Source organism: Silurus aristotelis, assembly GCF_946808225.1.
Source record: "Silurus aristotelis genome assembly, chromosome: 13".
Taxonomy (NCBI): Eukaryota; Metazoa; Chordata; class Actinopteri; order Siluriformes; family Siluridae; genus Silurus; species Silurus aristotelis.
In genome coordinates, this window is record NC_139586.1 from 29,213,827 (window position 1) to 29,235,905 (window position 22,079).

General features: G+C 42.4%; 1 protein-coding gene across 3 annotated transcripts in view; it reads left to right on the forward strand.

Annotated features, from left to right (window-relative positions):
* Nucleotides 1–3,567: 3,567 nt before the first annotated feature.
* Nucleotides 3,568–22,079, forward strand: part of polrmt (polymerase (RNA) mitochondrial (DNA directed)) — a 42,950-nt gene continuing 24,438 nt past the window's right edge. For 2 of the 3 annotated variants that reach the window (XM_083559016.1, XM_083559018.1), the window contains exons 1-9: nt 3,568–3,811; nt 4,361–4,459; nt 5,626–6,377; nt 6,689–6,822; nt 11,480–11,666; nt 14,160–14,309; nt 15,545–15,712; nt 18,506–18,676; nt 18,849–19,088. In XM_083559016.1, coding sequence (XP_083415142.1) covers nt 3,670–3,811; nt 4,361–4,459; nt 5,626–6,377; nt 6,689–6,822; nt 11,480–11,666; nt 14,160–14,309; nt 15,545–15,712; nt 18,506–18,676; nt 18,849–19,088 — 2,043 coding nt within the window. In that variant the 5' untranslated portion in view covers nt 3,568–3,669. Of the gene's footprint in view, nt 3,812–4,360; nt 4,460–5,465; nt 5,511–5,558; nt 6,378–6,688; nt 6,823–11,479; nt 11,667–14,159; nt 14,310–15,544; nt 15,713–18,505; nt 18,677–18,848; nt 19,089–22,079 lie in introns of those variants that run through there. The other variant, XM_083559017.1, reaches the window with a different exon arrangement.

The window sequence follows — 22,079 nt, forward strand, 5'->3', positions numbered from 1 at the left end:
GTACACGATACATTTACATGTTTATACACACAATAACACATTTAGTCTCCATTTACTGTTATAATGAGCTCCACTCTTCTGGGAAGATGGTCCACTAGGTTCATTATGCCATAAGGGTAAAATCAGTAAAGTCAGGTACTGATGTAGGTGAGGTGAGGAAGTCTGGGGTACAACCAACATTTACATTTACATATATATATATATATATATATATATATATATATATATATATATATATATATATATATATATATATATATATATATATATATATATATATATATGTATAGACAAATGCATAAAAAAGCAAACAAGAGACATTTGGGCCCCCTAAAGGTTTAAATGTGAACTGCACGTTACATTTCTAAATACAGTTTACAGATAAATATATAAATGCAAAAGCAAAAACAGATGTTATATAATGTATAGAACATTATAGGAGTTGATTCTGCATTATATGAGGTAATACTGCATTGTAGGAGTTAATTCTGCATTATAGGAGGTAATACTGCATTATAGGAGTTAATACTGCATTATAGGAGGTAATACTACATTATAGGAGTTAATACTGCATTATAGGAGTTAATACTGCATTATAGGAGGTAATACTGCATTATAGGAGTTAATTCTGCATTATAGGAGTTATTACTGCATTATAGGAGGTAATACTGCATTATAGGAGGTAATTCTGCATTATAGGAGGTAATACTGCATTATAGGAGGTAATACTGCATTATAGGAGTTAATACTGCATTATAGGAGTTAATTCTGCATTATAGGAGGTAATACTGCATTATAGGAGTTAATTCTGCATTATAGGAGGTAATTCTGCATTATAGGAGGTAATACTGCATTATTGGAGTTAATTCTGCATTATAGGAGGTAATTCTGCATTATAGGAGGTAATTCTGCATTATAGGAGGTAATACTGCATTATTGGAGTTAATTCTGCATTATAGGAGGTAATACTGCATTATAGGAGGTAATTCTGCATTATAGGAGGTAATACTGCATTATTGGAGTTAATTCTGCATTATAGGAGGTAATTCTGCATTATAGGAGGTAATACTGCATTATTGGAGTTAATTCTGCATTATAGGAGGTAATACTGCATTATAGGAGTTAATACTGCATTATAGGAGTTAATACTACATTATAGGAGGTAATTCTGCATTATAGGAGTTAATTCTGCATTATAGGAGTTATTACTGCATTATAGGAGTTAATACTGCATTATAGGAGTTAATACTGCATTATAAGAGTTAATTCTGCATTATAGGAGGTAATACTGCATTATAGGAGTTAATTCTGCATTATAGGAGGTAATACTGCATTATAGGAGGTAATACTGCATTATAGGAGTTAATTCTGCATTATAGGAGGTAATACTGCATTATAGGAGTTAATTCTGCATTATAGGAGGTAATTCTGCATTATAGGAGTTAATACTGCATTATAGGAGTTAATTCTGCATTATAGGAGGTAATACTGCATTATAGGAGTTAATTCTGCATTATAGGAGGTAATACTGCATTATAGGAGGTAATACTGCATTTTAGGAGTTAATTCTGCATTATAGGAGTTAATACTGCATTATAGGAGTTAATTCTGCATTATAGGAGTTAATACTGCATTATATGAGGTAATACTGCATTATAGGAGTTAATACTGCATTATAGGAGTTAATTCTGCATTATAGGAGTTAATTCTGCATTATAGGAGGTAATACTGCATTATAGGAGTTAATACTGCATTATAGGAGTTAATTCTGCATTATAGGAGGTAATACTGCATTATAGGAGGTAATACTGCATTTTAGGAGTTAATACTGCATTATAGGAGTTAATTCTGCATTATAGGAGTTAATTCTGCATTATAGGAGGTAATACTGCATTATAGGAGGTAATACTGCATTTTAGGAGTTAATACTGCATTATAGGAGTTAATTCTGCATTATAGGAGTTAATTCTGCATTATAGGAGGTAATACTGCATTATAGGAGGTAATACTGCATTATAGGAGTTAATTCTGCATTATAGGAGTTAATTCTGCATTATAGGAGTTAATACTGCATTATATGAGGTAATTCTGCATTATAGGAGTTAATTCTGCATTATAGGAGGTAATACTGCATTATAGGAGTTAATACTGCATTATAGGAGGTAATACTGCATTATAGGAGTTAATACTGCATTATAGGAGGTAATACTGCATTATAGGAGGTAATACTGCATTATAGGAGGTAATACTGCATTTTAGGAGTTAATTCTGCATTATAGGAGTTAATTCTGCATTATAGGAGGTAATACTGCATTATAGGAGGTAATACTGCATTATAGGAGTTAATTCTGCATTATAGGAGTTAATACTGCATTATAGGAGGTAATACTGCATTATAGGAGGTAATACTGCATTATAGGAGGTAATACTGCATTTTAGGAGTTAATTCTGCATTATAGGAGTTAATTCTGCATTATAGGAGGTAATACTGCATTATAGGAGGTAATACTGCATTATAGGAGTTAATTCTGCATTATAGGAGTTAATTCTGCATTATAGGAGTTAATTCTGCATTATAGGAGGTAATACTGCATTATAGGAGTTAATTCTGCATTATAGGAGTTAATACTGCATTATATGAGGTAATTCTGCATTATAGGAGTTAATTCTGCATTATAGGAGGTAATACTGCATTATAGGAGTTAATACTGCATTATAGGAGGTAATACTGCATTATAGGAGTTAATACTGCATTATAGGAGGTAATACTGCATTATAGGAGTTAATACTGCATTATATGAGGTAATTCTGCATTATAGGAGTTAATTCTGCATTATAGGAGGTAATTCTGCATTATAGGAGTTAATTCTGCATTATAGGAGGTAATACTGCATTATAGGAGGTAATACTGCATTTTAGGAGTTAATTCTGCATTATAGGAGTTAATTCTGCATTATAGGAGGTAATTCTGCATTATAGGAGTTAATACTGCATTATAGGAGGTTTTCTCAGTTGCTTTGGAGCGTTTTTCAGATCAGAAATGAAATTCTCAAAACTACTTGTTCACTCTCCGTCATGTAATCACTTGCGAACATCATGAAAGCATTTCGTTGTTTCTTTGATCAAATTGCAAATGTTTTTTACATTAATTTAATGGCTTGTGTACAAGTGTCTGCTGTTTCCAACATTATCAGTTGTTTATCTTCATGTTGATCAAAATATGTTCTACTGGTTTCACAGTTTTAACCCCCAAAACATCTCAGCATCAGTTCATTATATAAATCATTCAATGCAAAATGATCAATTCAGTCGTCATCATCTGTCATCTAAACTCTTATTAAACTTTATTTTGTAAATGTGTTGAATTGATTTTTCATTCTGATGGGAATGAGATGTTCATTGACACAAATTCTTATTTTTTGAGAGATGATTTAAGTATTTTGAGAAAAGTTCAGGCTTTTGCAAGAAATCCAATGTTGATGTGCTGCTTGTACACATTGTTTTAAAAAATGCGCGCTATATTATATGAACCGATAACTGGAACTCGATACGCCTGTGATCATCTAGTTTTCCTGACCGCGATCCATCGACACTCTGCTGGTCGAGTCTGAGTCAACATGGCGGCCTGCTGAGGCAGTAATGCGGGTTTAAACTCTTCCACGGGCCGAAATGTCACTGCTGAGACTGTGCGCTTTCCCGACATCCCTGAGCGCCAGGTTCGTGTTTGGACGAAGTTCTCGGGCTTCATTAAATGCCAGCCAGTGTCAGATGTGCCTCAGACTCCGGCGCAGCACCGGGAGAGGAGCAGGAGGTAATGAACATGACTTCAGTGTTCACCTGGAGTCTGATTCCTCATAATGGCTAACGGTAGAAACATGACACGTGCTGCTTGCTGTTTATTGTTTATTCCAGGTAGGAGAAGTTCGTTACCTTTATCCTGGCTGGTCCTTCATCTCAAATGGCTTCATGGTCACCATATATGTATATAAAAGCACAATATTAATAACCAGAGTATGTAGGATGACTGTCACCTTCACAGCTCCATCTTAGGTTTGTGTAATGGAGCAGCCTGGTCTTCTGCCATGTAGTTACATTCACTGTACAGTTACTGCCTTTATTCTGTCTTACTTTACACCATTCTACCTTCTTCATCATCCATCAATGAAGCAGGACCACCAATGTCCAGATAAAGGCATGTTCTCAGACGAGGAACCGGTCAGCTGTAGAACTTGCATGAACCCTTTTCATTTGATTTGTAAAGACTTTTAGATTCCTCCAGAACACGTTATAGCTGAAGTGTGGTTCTTGATATGACCTTGTCCTTTCATTCAGTTTACCTCGATTGCTCTTGTTTTCTCAGATAACCCCTGGACATCACTACAGCTAAAGCACTACTCCGCTATTCCAAAGAAGGAAGATGGGAAAAGACGAGTGTGGGAACAGTCTCATTTGCTGGACGGTATTATTTATTATTTACTTTGATGGTATTTGGTGAAGTCTCTTATCCAAAGACACTTATAAAAGTGTTTCACACAATAAATAACATCAGTCTGAACTTCTGTTGGAGCACAATGTGGTTAGAAAAGTGTATTTCTTTATAGTAGATGGATTGCAGAGGAGTGGGAGAGGATGGAGGGATGAGTGGGAGAGGATGGAGGGATGAGTGGGAGAGGATGGAGGGATGAGTGGGAGAGGATGGAGGGACGAGTGGGAGAGGATGGAGTGACGAGTGGGAGAGGTAGATGATAGAGGGAGAGGATGGAGGAAGGGGTACAAAAGATGGAGGGAGAGGATTGAGGGAGAGGACAGAGAGAGAGAGAGAGGAGGAAGGGGTAGAATAGATAGAGGGAGAGGAGGAAGGGGTACAATAGATGGAGGGAGAGGATGGAGGGAGAGGAGGAAGGGGTACAATAGATGGAGGGAGAGGATGGAGGGAGAGGAGGAAGGGGTACAATAGATGGAGGGAGAGGAGGAAGGGGTACAATAGATGGAGGGAGAGGAGGAAGGGGTACAATAGATGGAGGGAGAGGAGGAAGGGGTACAATAGATGGAGGGAGAGGAGGAAGGGGTACAATAGATGGAGGGAGAGGAGGAAGGGGTACAATAGATGGAGGGAGAGGAGGAAGGGGTACAATAGATGGAGGGAGAGGAGGAAGGGGTACAATAGATGGAGGGAGAGGATGGAGGGAGAGGAGGAAGGGGTACAATAGATGGAGGGAGAGGATGGAGGGAGAGGAGGAAGGGGTACAATAGATGGAGGGAGAGGAGGAAGGGGTACAATAGATGGAGCGAGAGGATCGATAGAGAGGATGGAGAGAGAGGGGATGGAGGGAGAGAGAGAGAGAGGATAGAGGGAGAGGAGGAAGGGGTAGAATAGATGGAGGGAGAGGATGGAGGGAGTAAATGGAGGGATCAGTTGGAGAGGAGAGGTAGAGAATGAAGGGATGAGTGGGAGAGGATGGAGGGATGAGTGGGAGAGGATGGACGGAGAGGATAGAGGGGGAGAGGATGTAGAGAGAGGGAGAGAGAGAGGGAGAGAGAGAGAGCGATCGAGAGAGAGAGGATGGAGGGAGAGGATCATTGTTTATGGTAAAATCGTTGTATTGCTGATTGTTTTGACTGCAGTTCTTGAGGCTCGGATGCAACAGTTACAGTCTGATGTTTTACACGTGAACCATCAGAAGGTTGAAATCGTCAAAACGCCACGTGGAGAAACGAGAGCCGGTGCAGTGAGGAGTAAAGCGACGCAGGCAGGATCTCCTAAAGCTGTTCAGTCTTCTAAGAAAGCCACAGTTTCTGAGAACATCTCGGCTAAAACTCACGCCAGCCGCTGGATAGAGAAACTGAAACTCGAGAAATCGAACAAAACTAAGAAACAGTCGTCTCTGCAGCAAAAACTCCGCGAAAAAACAGCAGCAAAAGGCACTAAAGGGAACCTGAAGTCTCCTGGAACCTCCATGAAAACCATCTCCACTGCCAAAAGGAGCAAACAACCCAAAGTGGAGGCTTCGGCCGTCCCGGTGCCTCAGTCCAAACTCTTACAGCCCAAAGCATCCAAACGAAGCGCGAGTGCCAACGTGATCAAGAAGAATCCTGAAGAACCTTCCAGAGCTGCAGAGCTGGCTGAAGTGGAAGAACTGGAAGAGGTGGTGGGTGAGTGGAGTCGGAGTAACGCAGAGAGACTTCTAGAAGATAAAGACGGGAATCGATACGGCGACGCGCAGCTAAACCTGCGCTGCTACCTGGAGGCGTGTGTCTTTACGGGGGACGCGGAGCGAGCGCAGCGCTGCCTCTTCTTTCACCACAGACACCTGAGCAAACGCAAAGTGCTCTCCATCAGCGCCTACAACATCATGATGAAGATGTGGGCCAAGAAGGTGAGAGATGCGTTTACCATGTTGAGGTTCTGGTAATGTAACCTGAGTAACCACCGCATGTTGTTCTTCTCTAAACTGTTACACAAAGCTGGAGACACACAATTATATAGGATGTCAATGAATCTCCACAAAATCTAGAGGAACATCTCCCTGTAGAAGAGTGGAGCTTTTAATAATAGGGACTGAGGACGAAATGTGGACTAGAATGTTCCAAAAGCACCTACCAATCTGACACGCTGGTGTCCACATACTTTTGTAGCATTTACTTCCTAAAAGGAGACGTTTTGAAATCACGTGTTGTACCGTTTTAGGGATCTGTGAATCACATCGGTCGCTTGTTTGCTCTGCTGGAGGAAGCAGGTCTGAAACCCACCATGGCGTCGTACGCTTCGGCTCTGGAGTGCATGGGACGCAATCCTGACACCTCCACACGCACCATCAACAGGTAAACATTTTTATCTTCCAGGTGTAGTGTTGCAAAGGGGTGGAAAATTGCTGGTAAATTTCCAGAAACTTTCCATGGGAACTTCGGGAAATATTCTAGGAATTCTGGGAGTTTCTGGGAATTTGTGGAAATGTATATAAACTGTATCATATACAAACAGAAATCTAAATGCTTTTGTTTATATAGTTTATATATTTTGGTATATAATGCCAGGTGGTGTTACCTGACCCTCCTGAGCTTTTCTGGAATCTTGCCTTTTATGAACCCTGATCAATTAGAACATCTGTGGAAAGAGCTGAAACATGAAGAAGGCACCTGTTAACCTGAGACAGCTGGAGCAGTGTGTTTATGAAGAGTAGGCCAGACTACCTGTAGACAGGTGAAGCGTATGCACAGGGATCACCTTTTGACCTCCTGAAAACCTAAAAGTACTTAGGTTAGGGCTGCCAATATTTTTGCCCTCTTTGGAATTTATTTATGGAGGAAAGAGAGAACCTAATGATCTTCACATATATTCATGAAGTTTATGATGCTGCCCTCCAGGGGTCAGTGTTTCTCTGTGCAGGAAGTTTATTAAAGTTTAGCCACAGTGTGAGTAGTGGATTGTGATTGGCTGGAAGGGAGTTCAGGTGTGAATAGTGGATTGTGATTGGCTGGAAGGAGTTCAGGTGTGAGTAGTGGATTGTGATTGGCTGGAAGGAGTTCAGGTGAGAGTAGTGGATTGTGGTTGGCTGGAAGGAGTTCAGGTGTGAATAGTGGATTGTGATTGGCTGGAAGGAGTTCAGGTGTGAGTAGTGGATTGTGATTGGCTGGAAGGAGTTCAGGTGTGAATAGTGGATTGTGATTGGCTGGAAGGAGTTCAGATGTGAATAGAGGATTGTGATTGGCTGGAAGGAGTTCAGGTGTGAATAGTGGATTGTGATTGGCTGGAAGGAGTTCAGGTGTGAATAGTGGATTGTGATTGGCTGGAAGGAGTTCAGGTGTGAATAGTGGATTGTGATTGGCTGGAAGGAGTTCAGGTGTGAATAGTGGATTGTGATTGGCTGGAAGGAGTTCAGGTGTGAATATTGGATTGTGATTGGCTGGAAGGAGTTCAGGTGTGAATAGTGGATTGTGATTGGCTGGAAGGAGTTCAGGTGTAAATAGTGGATTGTGATTGGCTGGAAGTTCAGGTGTGAATAGAGGATTGTGATTGGCTGGAAGGAGTTCAGGTGTGAATAGTGGATTGTGATTGGCTGGAAGGAGTTCAGGTGTGAATAGTGGATTGTGATTGGCTGGAAGGAGTTCAGATGTGAATAGAGGATTGTGATTGGCTGGAAGGAGTTCAGGTGTGAATAGTGGATTGTGATTGGCTGGAAGGAGTTCAGGTGTGAGTTTAGAGTGTTGGTAGTTTGCGTTTGTCAGTTGAATCTAAATGAATGTTCTGCTTATAAACACCTGTAACCAAAGTAACATCCAGTTCCAGTTCTATCCACACGTTTCCTAATGGCCTCACTGAGCTTCATGCAGCAGTTTTGAGGAGAAGAAAATGTTGAAAAACATATAAGAACCAGAACAAAAAACAGCACCAGGAGTCACACCAACAACCTGGAGTCGGGTTTTGCTGAGAGAATCTCCGCTGCATGCGTGTGAGCGTGGTTTTCTAGCAGGCTGCAGCAGTGAGATGATCCAGGCGTGAAGGTGTTTGACACATTCTGCTGATTTTAAGCAGACCCTGACTATGCCCAAAAATAGAAATGGCGATTGGGGGGTGGGGGTAACGTCTTTCACTCTGGTGTGAGGTTTGTTCTATGCTCTGCTCTCTTCTCTAAGCAGAAGTGTGGGTGGTGGAATATCTGTGTGACAGAATGAGTTTGTCAAAGACTCCAGTTTAGTACACATCACACTGATACTAACTAAAAGTAAAACGGGCTGAGCATCCGCTCCACTCTTCTGCGAAGATGTTCTTCTTTTAGATATAAAGGTGTTTGTAAAGACGGGTACTGCTATAGTTGAGGTGAGTAGGCCTGGGGTTTGGGTTTGGAGCTCTATAGCAGGAGATCTTCCACTCCAACCGATGTAAAGCAGATCTTTAGGATGGGGCAGGTGGTGGATGTGTGGCTGCTCGGCCGATGGATCTTTTGTAAGGCAATAGTAATGACATTGTGGTCCTGCGTCTCAGCTCCCTCTGCTTCTTTGGTATTCCTTTCAGCTCCTGGTTTCTATGTTCTTGTCAGCTCCTCCACTCATCCTCCATTCTTTCATTCAACATAAAAAACATTTGGTCATCTGACATCCTGCCTGCTATCTGCCTCGTGTCATGATAAATTCTCAATAAACATAAGCAACACCTGCGACTGACGTGTGTGTGTGTGTGTGTGTGTGTGTGTGAGCGCGCGCGGGCGATACACAACGAGCTTTTGTGTAAAACAGTATGGTATGTGTTTGCGTTTGTTTTTTGAGTCACGGACAGACAGGATGGTGGATCATCTTCTCTCCTGCTAAGCCCCTCCCTGTGTCTGCTCTCCAGCTCTTCTCTTGAAGCCCACAGGAGGGCGTGCAAGCTCTGTTCCTGTCTGAAACCCGACTCCTTAGACGTCTCGCAGCAGGATCGGGAAACGCGCCTCGTGCTCGTCTCGACGTCTGTCCCTTTGTCTACATTAAGATGGAATCGTAAATAGATTACAGGCTTCTCATGGTTTCTCCATGCGTCTTCTCTTCTTCTCCACCCTGTACATCACCTCTAAGACGTTCTGAAGGCTGAAGGTGTCCGCTGTTATGTTGCTTGAGGTTGTTCATGACATCACATCTGTGACTCATGAGTGACTAAAGGCCAGAGAACGTGCTGATGTGGTGATGTGACATGACTAGGGTTGCAAAATTTCAGGAATTTTCAAGACTGGAAACTTTCCATTGAAATAAACTGGGAAAAGTTGCATATAACAGGGAACTTAAATGAAGTTGAAAAAAAATGAATGCGATTTCAGTTACATTTCTGCTCTGCACATAGGAGTGTGTGATACTGACAAAACTTTATACCGCGATTTTTTTTTTTGCGTGGATTTTATCGATAGCGTTAATTGGACACATAATTCCCGCATGTTAAAATAACCCTTTATGATTCATTAATGATGAGGAATTTCACATTCTTATTAGATCCGTGCAGTTTTTAATATCTACAGTTATTCTAATGATAAACATTATCCCAAAGCAGCTTTACATAAATAAATATTTATTATACATTTTGAACCCTAACCCTGAATACTCCTAAAACACTAAGCAATTTCAGATGAGAAAAGTACTGAGAACAGCGAGACTGATTCGAGCCGACAGGAAAGCAATGCGAACTTTCTTCAACCGTGATGAGCAGAAAAGCATCCCAGGAGGCACGTCATGCCAGGTCTTAAGGTGGATGGGCTACAAAAGGAAAAGACCTCATAAGATTTCTGTCTTGGTTACCAAGAACAGGAGATTGTGACTAGAGGTCAACTGATAGTGGATTATACTGATACGGAAATCTAGTTTGGATCTTTCTTGCCGATAACCAAATAATCAACCGATGTAATGATAATACAAATAAAGAAAAAAAAAAAAAGTGCTGTATCAGAAAAAAATGCAAATAAATATGAATATATATTTAATAATAAATATAACAAGCTCTCAATGCAAACAGCATGCGGTGTCAGTGATTTACCTCTAGAGGCCACTCTCGTACTGTATAACGCAACCCGGAAAAACTATCGATATTGATTTTGGCCGAAGGGCTCATCGAAACTGAACGATTGAAAGCTGGGAAAAAAATGACACTCTGTCAGTTAAATGCGTTCACCCTGAATCTACAAAAGCTCCATGCCCTCCGTCATTGTCCTGTAAAAGATCTCTACACGTTATCCACGTGTGAATGAATTGCAAATGACCCTGGTCGAGATTCCTCCTGCTAATTCACGTGGTTTAGGATTCCACCTCCAGCTCTCGGCTCCCGTCAGGTGTCGAGCCCTCGGCTCTTTCTCTGTTTGAATAATGACACCGGTGCTTTTTTCTTGGCCTTGTGGGACGAGAACACGGTGATCTATCCCAGGACTTTCAGGGTCTGGGCAAATATTTGATATTCTGATGCTGCTATTCACAGTCTCCATCCATCTCATAATGGCAAGATTAAGAATTCAAGGCCCAGAAGTTTCACCAGAGCATGTGTCTGTGAGACCGTCACAAGTATAGAAGGAGAAGATTCCAGGTGGTTATCTGAAATACAATAAACATTTGCATAAACTTTGGAAACCCAAACTTGTTCTGGTGTAACAATGCTCCTGTGCACAAAAGCAAGCCCCATGAAGATCTGCTTTGCACGGGTGGGAGTGGAAGATCTCCTGCTTTAGAGCTCTTTAATCGATTAATTAATTCACACACGTGAGCCTCATTTCTTAGTCATATTGACCAGCTGATACTGTGAAGGATCAGGACAGGTTCCTAGCTCTGACTTTACTTACTATCTGATTCTACAGTACATCTAGAACTTGCTAACGTGAGCAGCGTCGCTCTGCAACATTTAGCCAAACCGTTACAAAAACATAGCCTTCAGATTAGCTGAAATATCCAGGCTACAATGCAGTAATGCAGATAAAACGTCCACTCATCAGAGAGGTTTAAGGCTTCTTATCTTCTCATCGTGTGTGTGTAGGTGTCTCCAGCAGATGGCTGAAGCAGGCCTGTGTTTGGATGACCTGTTCAGGCAGTGTGTCTTCAGACAGGATGAGAGAGACATGGTGCTGAAGGCTGTCCGGCGCGTGCAGCCTGGGTACGGGCCACACACCCCTTCTGAACGGCCGCTCTGCTCTTTACCACTGGTGGAGAACTTCTATACAGAGGTACCACTGCTGTGTGCTTACACTAACACACACACACACACACACACACACACACACTTGCACATAGTTGGATATGAAGAGGACATGCACACAAACATCACCATAATTACCATCACCCCCATCATCACAGCCATCATTGTAATCATCACCAATCTTCACCACTATTACTGTCACCATCAACACCATCACCACCACCATCACCTCTTTCATCACTTTACTCATCACATGACCACAACCACTGTCATCATAATCACCATCATCACTATCATCCTCTTAATAACCACTATCATCATCATCTAACCATCATCTATCACCATCATCCCATCATGACCACCATCATGACCTTCATCACCTCCATCACTATCATCCTTTAAATAACAAACATCATAATCATATCACCCCATCATCACCATTACTGTCATCACCCCATCATCATCACAACCATTATCACCACCACCATCATTATCATCACCTTCACCTCCATCACTGTCATGACCATTACTATCATTATCACAATTACCATCACCATCATGACCACCATCACTTTCATCATCACCCCCATTTTCACCACTATTATTACAATCATCATTATTGCCACCTTCAGCACTATCACTCCTGTCAACACCATCATGACCACGTCACCTTTATCCTCATTCATCACCATCACCATCATTAACATCATAATCATCTCCATGCTCTCGGGCTCTGTGAGGGCAGACCCGCTTTAGAAAACAGGCCTCGGCTCTTCTGAATGAGAGCTCACAACACGGCCTATTTTTAACTCGGGGAGATGTTGCCATCAGGACTCGGTGCCCTGCTTTTCCTCCTCGATGATTCATTACCGTGGTCCACCTCAGCCCATTTATCGTCTGCCGCCGTGCCACACGCTGCATTTCGGGTCCTGTAGCAGACCACGGGAACAAATCTGTCACCCGTAACAAGCGTGTCTGAGAACATCGTCTGCACCACAACATGTTTTTCTCCCTGCTGAAAATCTCTGAAACTGGAGCACGAAGCACCTTCACTGGATTCTGCTGAATTTATCGCACTTTAGAAAACCAGCTATTTTTAGAAATCATGTTCGAGTGCATGTTTGTTTTTTGGTTCTTCTGGATAACTTTTGAGTCTGGTGGTAGACGTTCAGGTTTCTCACTCAAGACTGTAACAGGGCTCAGATGAGGGTTGTGAAGGGGCGGAAAATTTCCAGTAAATTTCCGGAAACTTTCTATGGGAACTTAATCTGCGGAAGTTGGAAACTTGCCAGGAGTTTATGTGAATTAATTAGAAGTTTGGGGAAATTTATATAAACTGTATCAAATACAAACAAAAATATAAACGTTTTGTTTGGTTGTAAGCTGCATGCAAACGAATCCAGATTTTAAAAAACATTTTTGACTTTGATTTAATTGTCAGTATAATTTTGTTGCACATCAGCCGACACACAGCACAGGGAATGTTTTAAACATGAAATGTATATAATGTTTCTGTAATTTACACATATACTCCAGATGTTTATTGTTGACGTGCAGGATTGAAGAAATGATGTGTTCTGGATGAATGCTCAGTGCACGTAGGGGGCGTGGCCTCAGTGACCCTGCGGTACACGTGCTGTGTGCATGTGATTGATTAATGTGCAGGTAGAAATTCATCCAGTCTTGAAAAGTTCCCGTATTTTTCAATTTTAGTTCAGGTCAGTATCAGAGAGCAGCAGTGAACCTGAATCCTTTTCTGAGTTGATCTGGAGCTCTTCAAAAATAGAGGCTTAGAGAATGTTTCAGGAAATGTGATGTTGATTGATGGAGGAGGTGGTGATGATCATGGTGGTGATGGTGAGGATGGAGGGGGTGGTGATGAGGATGGTGGAGGTGGTGATTAATGGAGGAGGTGGTGGTGATCATAATGCTGGAGGTTATAATGGTGATTAATTGGAGGAGGTGGTGGTGATCGTGGTGATGATGGAGATGGTGGTGGTGATGGTGATGATGAAGGTGGTGGTTATCATGGTGGTGGTGATGGTGATGATGAAGGTGGTGGTGATAATGGTGGTTATCATGATGGTTGAGGTGGAGATGTTCATGGTGCCAGTGATGATGCAGGTGGTGAGAATTGTAATGACTGATGATGATGGAACTTTTACCCTAGTATTTTAAAACATGAGGCCTTGTGAGATTTACAACAATCCACTGTACATGCCTGAACTTCCAGCCAATCACAATCCACTATTCACACCTGAACTCCTTCCAGCCAATCACAATTCACTATTCACACCTGAACTCCTTCATAGCCAATCACAATCCACTATTCACACCTGAACTCCTTCCAGCCAATCACAATCCACTATTCACACTGACCCTGGTGTAATATAAAATAGAGTGGAGTTGACTCTCACCATCACCACTACAGAGTGCAGTTCTTTCTGACCTGCTTGAGATCCACTTCAGAGGTCAGTTTGATTCCAGGGTTCTTAAAGAATCTTCTGTTTCTTTGTTTCAGAGAAGAGAAGCCAGTTATCCTAAGCTCGACTTCAGCGTTTCTGATCTGCAGGAGCGCTTCAGGCGTCAGCTGGCGATGGAGCAGGCCAACACCGTCACCATCGACTCAGTGGAGGCCATTAAACCTGTCAGCGAACACATGGCCAGGACGGTACGTGGCTCCCTCTCGCTCATCCACATGCTCACTTGCTAACAAGACTCAGGGGAGTTCAACCCTGCTTCTGCATGTCAGCCTTCACTCCAGACACACTTCACCTGGTTACGCTTTTAATACCAGAGAACCAGCAGACGTTCAGGAGCAGGTTTCACCGCCTTTAGATGATTTATTAATAATACTGATCATTTTATTGCTGTATGAAATAAGGAATATTTTACACCACTACTGAAAAACAAGCAAAATAATTAGTCCAGGGTTTGTAAAAAAGAAGCAGCATTTACATCTCATTCATACAAATGAGCAGTTATGGGGTTAGGGGCCTTGCTCAGGGGCCCAGGAGTGGCACGGTTTTAAAATCGCGTCCTTCAGATCCAAAGTCCAATGCCTTTACCACCAACCTACAACCTCTCTGATTATTGCGCATCCTGAGCCCCGAAAAATGGCTTTGATCTTCTATAAAGTCTGCAAATCAAATTATTTGACAGTGTTACACTCGATCCAGGCTTTCGATTCGCTCATTTATACACTGAGCTGTTCAGAGCTTTGCTCAGGAACCCAGTAGTGACAGCCTGATGATCCGAAGCCCAACATGGTAACCCCTGAGCTACTTCTCCTCCATTTGAATGCACTCTTTGTCACACGCAATCCGACTGAAAGCTGAATCGGTGTCAGGAGAAATGTATTTTACGTTTTCATTAGAAGGAAGGAGTCTCCAGTGTCGACACTTTGTTCCAGTCAGACGAAACCCTCTCGACGAACCCCTTATTTATTTCCATTCATAAGACCCGTCAGACCCTCTGTAACAGCACGTCCCCATCGTCTCGTTTTTTACCTATCGTATTTTTTAAAAAAGAAACGACCCTGAAAAATGTGACATCGATGATCTGAGATTCACTGCTGTTTTTCTAAAGTGGCATTTACTCGCTCAGCTTCTGCTGCTCATGGTCTCGGATTGGAGAGGTCATGGGCTCCCTGCTGGTCCAGCAGCATTTACGGCGCCGCTGAATAGAATGCTAATGCCGCGTTCGGCCACGTTCAGCTCGGTGTCATCTGCTTTTTGTAATAATTGTAATAATAGTAGGAGCAGCAATATAAATATTAACCGTAACCATAGTAACAGAGAGACGTGGATTTAATGACGCGTTACAGCAGGCTCTGAGGTCTTCTTCATGCCACGTTTTTTTATTTTTTCCTCTCACTCTGAACGTCTGCCCTCTGATGTGTTTTAGAGGAAGTTGTTATCCGAGCAGCGCTCCCACTGGCGCAAAGCTCTGCTGCAGGCCCTGAGAGAAAGCAGGATGGTGTTAGGAAGCAGCAACCAGAGGAACTGGAAGGTCAGCATCTACCCGTTCCTGCGCATCCTCTCCGATGAGAATTACGTCAACATCATGCTGCAGGTACACACTGCCGTCCCTGTGTTTTTATTCTTGTTCTGTTATTCTAGTCGTTTATACAGTAATTATCATAACAATAATGATCTTCTTTTTGTAATCAATGATAGTGAACGCCAATTAGTTGAAATTTAAGGCCTGATGTCTGTACGGTGATTTGGAGATGTTTACTATTAAATTCCCACCCACTGCTAAACCACCTCTTTTTGGAGCACATTTTCTTATTAGAGATCCATGTGGCTGATAGAGTTTCAATATGACAGGATCCACTCCACTCTATATAGTGGATTGTGATTGGCTGAAAGGAGTTCAGGTGTGAATAGTGGATTGTGATTGGCTGGAAGGAGTTCAGGTGTGGATTGTGATTGGCTGAAAGGAGTTCAGGTGTAAATAGTGGATTGTGATTGGCTGAAAGGAGTTTAGGTGTGAATAGTGGATTGTGATTGGCTGAAAGGAGTTCAGGTGTAAATAGTGGATTGTGATTGGCTGAAAGGAGTTCAGGTGTGAATACTGGATTGTGGTTGGCTGAAAGGAGTTCAGGTGTGAATACTGGATTGTGGTTGGCTGGAAGGAGTTCAGGTGTGAATAGTGGATTGTGATTGGCTAGAAGGGAGTTCAGGTGTGAATAGTAGATTGTGGTTGGCTGGAAGGGAGTTCAGGTGTGAATAGTAGATTGTGGTTGGCTGGAAGGAGTTCAGGTGTGAATAGTAGATTGTGGTTGGCTGGAAGGAGTTCAGGTGTGAATAGTGGATTGTGATTGGCTGAAAGGGAGTTCAGGTGTGAATAGTAGATTGTGGTTGGCTGGAAGGGAGTTCAGGTGTGAATAGTAGATTGTGGTTGGCTGGAAGGGAGTTCAGGTGTGAATAGTAGATTGTGGTTGGCTGGAAGGAGTTCAGGTGTGAATAGTAGATTGTGGTTGGCTGGAAGGAGTTCAGGTGTGAATAGTGGATTGTGATTGGCTGGAAGGAAGTTCAGGTGTGAATAGTGGATTGTGATTGGCTGAAAGTTCAGGTGTGAATAGTGAATCGTGATTGGCTGGAAGGAGTTCAGGTGTAAATAGTGGATTGTGATTGGCTGGAAGGAGTTCAGGTGTGAATAGTGGATTGTGATTGGCTGGAAGGAGTTCAGGTGTGAATAGTGGATTGTGATTGGCTGGAAGGAGTTCAGGTGTGAATAGTGGATTGTGATTGGCTAGAAGGGAGTTCAGGTGTGAATAGTAGATTGTGGTTGGCTGGAAGGGAGTTCAGGTGTGAATAGTAGATTGTGGTTGGCTGGAAGGAGTTCAGGTGTGAATAGTAGATTGTGGTTGGCTGGAAGGAGTTCAGGTGTGAATAGTGGATTGTGATTGGCTGAAAGGGAGTTCAGGTGTGAATAGTGGATTGTGATTGGCTGGAAGGAAGTTCAGGTGTGAATAGTGGATTGTGATTGGCTGAAAGTTCAGGTGTGAATAGTGAATCGTGATTGGCTGGAAGGAGTTCAGGTGTAAATAGTGGATTGTGATTGGCTGGAAGGAGTTCAGGTGTGAATAGTGGATTGTGATTGGCTGGAAGGAGTTCAGGTGTGAATAGTGGATTGTGATTGTGATTGGCTGGAAGGAGTTCAGGTGTGAATAGTGGATTGTGATTGGCTGGAAGGAGTTCAGGTGTGAATAGTGGATTGTGATTGGCTGGAAGGAGTTCAGGTGTGAATAGTGGATTGTGATTGGCTGGAAGGAGTTCAGGTGTGAATAGTGGATTGTGATTGGCTGGAAGAAGTTCAGGTGTGAATAGTGGATTGCGATTGGCAGGAAGGAGTTCACGTGTGAATAGTGGATTGCGATTGCCTGGATGGAGTTAAGGTGTGAATAGTGGATTGTGATTGGCTGGAAGGAGTTAAGGTGTAAATAGTGGATTGCGATTGGCAGGAAGGAGTTCAGGTGGTGTCGGAGTGACGTGGGGCCGCCTTCCCGTGGGCTCACCACCTGCAGGAAGGACCGTAAGGGACGGTGCTGTGAGGATTGGGCAGCAGTCGAAGGCGGGGGCCTGCTTAGACTGCTGCCCCCGCGACCCGAATTACGGATAAGCGGGAAAAAATGATGAGTTCAGGTGTGAAGAGTGAATTGTGATTGGCTGGAAGTTCAGGTATGAATTCAGAGTGTTGGTATTTTTTGTTTCAGTTCAATCTAAATTAATGTTCAGCTTATAAACACCTGTAACCATAGTAACATCCAGTTCCAACCCGAGTGAGACAGCGATTGTACACGTTTTCTAATGACGTCACTAAGAAATACGATTAATTTCATAAATGGTTTGAGGCACAAGATGAATTTGAGGAACTGTAGAAGAAAATGTTGAAATGAGAACCAGCACCAGGAGTTACTCCAACAGCTTCATTAGTAGTGGAGATGCAGCACAGATGCAGATCTCTCTCTAATAGCTATGTGTTTGTTCTCATGTAAATAAATGTGATCTTCTGGCACTACTTTATTTGTCTGTGGTTTGAAGCAGCTGAATTGTAGATTTAACCAGCAGTATTTTGATCCGTTTAGTCAGTTTTACTCTACAAACATCAATAATAAGAAGTGAGCATGGTATATGGTGATATTCAGCAGCCAGGTGTGAGACCTTAAACCATTATAATGCTCTTCACTTCACTTCTGGACCATCTTTACCCCCACATCTACACTAACACCCTGGAACACCTCACATATATCATAGTGTGGGTTCCTGTGGGTTTCAAAATGTTTAGACAGAAAAAAGCCTGTATCTTCTGCTTAAATGTATTCTTTTATATGCTGTATGTATTGTTGATGATGATCAGGGATTGGCCAACCTGCCACCCAGCGGAGACTCTGTGCTTTTCTTGGCGAAGGACCTGGGCAACAGAGTCCACAACGTGTACTGCATCCAACAGAAGAGCCACAGCCAGATCATGGAAAAACTGGGCAACATCTACAACTTGTATGTGAAGCTGCTTGGAAAAGATACCGAGGTACCAAATCTGCCTGTCGATACTAGAAAAGGTTCTACCACAGTTCTGTGTTTTAGTTCTGACCATATCAGTTTCTTCCAGAGAAGAAACACATGAAGGTCAATATAATGTCGTATTAATAAATGAATACGAGAGTGTTTTTGTGTAATTGTTGTGTTCTGTGTGATTCCAGCCGTGCAACCTGTTGCCACGGGAGCGATGGTGTGCTTTGGAGGAGGAGCACACCGCTGGCCCCTCCCTCCTGAGCGATGACACACCCTGGCCTCACATGCTGGTCATTCAGCTCGGCAGTTTCCTGGTGGATCTGCTGGTGCGTGAAGTCAAAATCCCAAACAACATCCTGAACCCCACCCAGGAGAACAAGCTCATCCCCGTGCTCTATCACATGTACACATTCCGGAGCAACCGGCAGGTGAGACCCGTGACTGCATCGTACTACGGTTACAGGTGTTTATATGCAGAACATTCATTTAGAATGTTAATTCTACTGACCAATCACAAGCCAGTATTGACACCTGAACTTCCAGCCAATCACAATTCACTGTTCATACCTGAACTTTCAGCCAATCACAATCCACTATTCACACATGAACTTCTAGCTAATCAGAATCCAGTATTTACACTGATCAGAGGATTAATACCAAAGAGTAGAAATTAGAGAAGGCATCAGGCAGGGTTGATGATGGGATTAGGTTTCTGTCTGTGTGGATTTTTGGTCTCCACTGCATCTGTGTGAGCTTCCTTCAGGTTCTAAAGTTTTCTAGCACTTCTCAAAAACTCAGTGGCTCCCCATGAATACCTCCTGCCATGGAATGGAATCAATAAATAATTAGGAACATAGATTCAGTCTAGAATGTTCTACAGAGACACCTTGGACCATCAGAATCAGAGAGCGATAGATCGATTTCTAAATATTATAAAGACTTTGCATCAACAGAGCGAAACTTGGCAGCTCCATCCAAGTCCTTTCCAATCTCAGGAGGCCACGAGTAATTGAACAAATCAAATGCTTTAAAACAGTTGTTATATTTTGTGATTCAATCTCGTGCATCAGTGAGTAAATCAGAGCAGCTTCCTGTGGGTTCTGTATTTCCATGTGTCTACTGTGCAGAGCACTGCGAGTAATCCCAAGCCTCTGGTTCATGACCATGTGTATGCGAGATGACGTTTGTGGAGCTGATCAGGTGTCAGTGTTTGATCACATGTGCAGCTCTGTCTGGTGTTGATCCCTTTTTTGCAAGTGTTTAATTAGATTTATCTATTTGTCTATTTTATTTATTAATTCATGAATTTTTACTCTAATTTGTTGGTCCACAGAGTGAAGTCCAGCTACAAGTTTCTTGTTTACACAAAGACCAGATCAGAGCTTCATCTTTAATGATTAGTTTGTCAGGTTTAGTGGCTACAGAGCAGAGTAAAGTCTTTCTAAGAGCTGTCTTTGGGCAAATAATTCACATAAATGAACAGGATTGACTTTAACAAAAAATCTGATTCTATACACTGGATTATTTTTTTGGCAAAACTTCAGCCACCAAACCAACCACCAGACTAACAAACAAACTGACCTAAAAGACCAACCACTGGAGTAACCGCCAGACCAACCACCAGACTAACCGACAAACTGATAGTTAGATTTTTATCATGCCCAAACGAAACTTGGAGAGATTTTCCATACGACCTGTGATGCTCCGTAGTGCCTTTCTGAATTCAGGGAAGAAATACACAGCACACAGAATGTGGCAAAATGTTCCTCTTCAGTTTATTGCAGGTGGCAGACACGTATTTATACACACAGGATGATACAGTCCACACACACACACACGAACACGCACACACATATTGGGGAGAAAGCTGACCTAAAGTGTTTTCCTGTTTAGACAAGAGGATATACCAGCCCAGATAAGACTCTCTGTTTACCTTACAGACTAACATCGTAAATACCTTATAGACACTGAACGGACAAAGGAATGTGTGTGAGATAGTGTGAAAACAGTTTTAACACTAACACTGATCTAAAAGACCAACCACTGGAGTAACCGCCAGACTAACGAACAAACTGATCTAAAAGACTAAACCACCAGACCAACCACCAGAGTGACCACCAGAACAACCACCAGAGTAACCACCAGACTAACCATCAAACTGACCTAAAAAAGCAACCACCAGTATAACCACCAGACCAACAATAAGACTAACCAACAAACTGATCTAAAAGACCAACCACTGGAGTAACCACCAGACTAACCAACAAACTGACCTAAAAGACTAACCACCAGACCAACCACCAGACAAACCATCAAACTGGCCTAAAAGACCAACCACCCGAATAACCACCAGCCTAGCCACCAGAACAACCACCTGAGTAAACACCAGAGTAACCATCAAACTGACCTAAAAAAGCAACCACCAGAGTAAACACCAGACCAACCACAAGACTAACCACCTAACCGACTAAAAGATTAACCACCAGACCGACCACCAGAATAAACACCAGACTAACCATCAAACTGGACTAAAAGACCAACCACCCGAGTAACCACCAGCCTAGCCACCAGAACATCCACCAGAGTAAACACCAGACTAACTATCAAACTTACCTAAAAAAAAAAGCAACCACCAGAGTGACCACCAGGCTAACAATCGAACCGACTAAAAGACCAGCCAACAGACCAACCACAAGTTGATAAATCCTTGAATTCAGACATTTCTTATTGATTGAACACACACACGTCTCTAAAACAGTTGTGGAATACCTGCTAGAGTATTGTAGTCTTTTTACATCCTGTTTGGTCGCATTATATTTGCAGGTGTGATGACGCCAGTTCTTAATGAAAAAGCCTTTACATTTCTTTATTTTTTGGACCAGACTTTAGTTTCTCCTCTTCCTTTATACTACCAGATAATTTTGCTTATTCTGCTCACAGCCGCATACATCAGTATGAATTATGGGACCATTTTTCTTGCTAGAATGGACACAGGGCAGACGAAGAAGACCGATTGCTCCTAAACTAATTCCTTTTTTACTGAGCTCTTAATTGGCCTGGTGATTTACAGGCCAGGGGGGGTACACCTGTGTGTGTGTGTGGGGGGGGGGGGGGGGGGGATGATGAATTGAGTGAGAGATTGGATTCCTCCCTGTGCTGCTGTGCTGGTTTGAGCAGCCGGAAGGAGATCTCGACTGGAGCTCGGGGTCGTGGTGAGACACGATGTAGGTCACAGGTTCAGAATAATCCAGAAGAAAACTTTGCTACATTTGTATAAAGATTTCTAATTATTTTTTAGTCAGGAGAAATGACTGGAGCTGTATGCTTTTAGTGCTATTTTTAGACAAAACGCACAGCATGCTGCTCTGTCGAGTGTTTTCAGCTGATTTTTGACAGCCCTTGTGAAGGCTTGTAGAAGG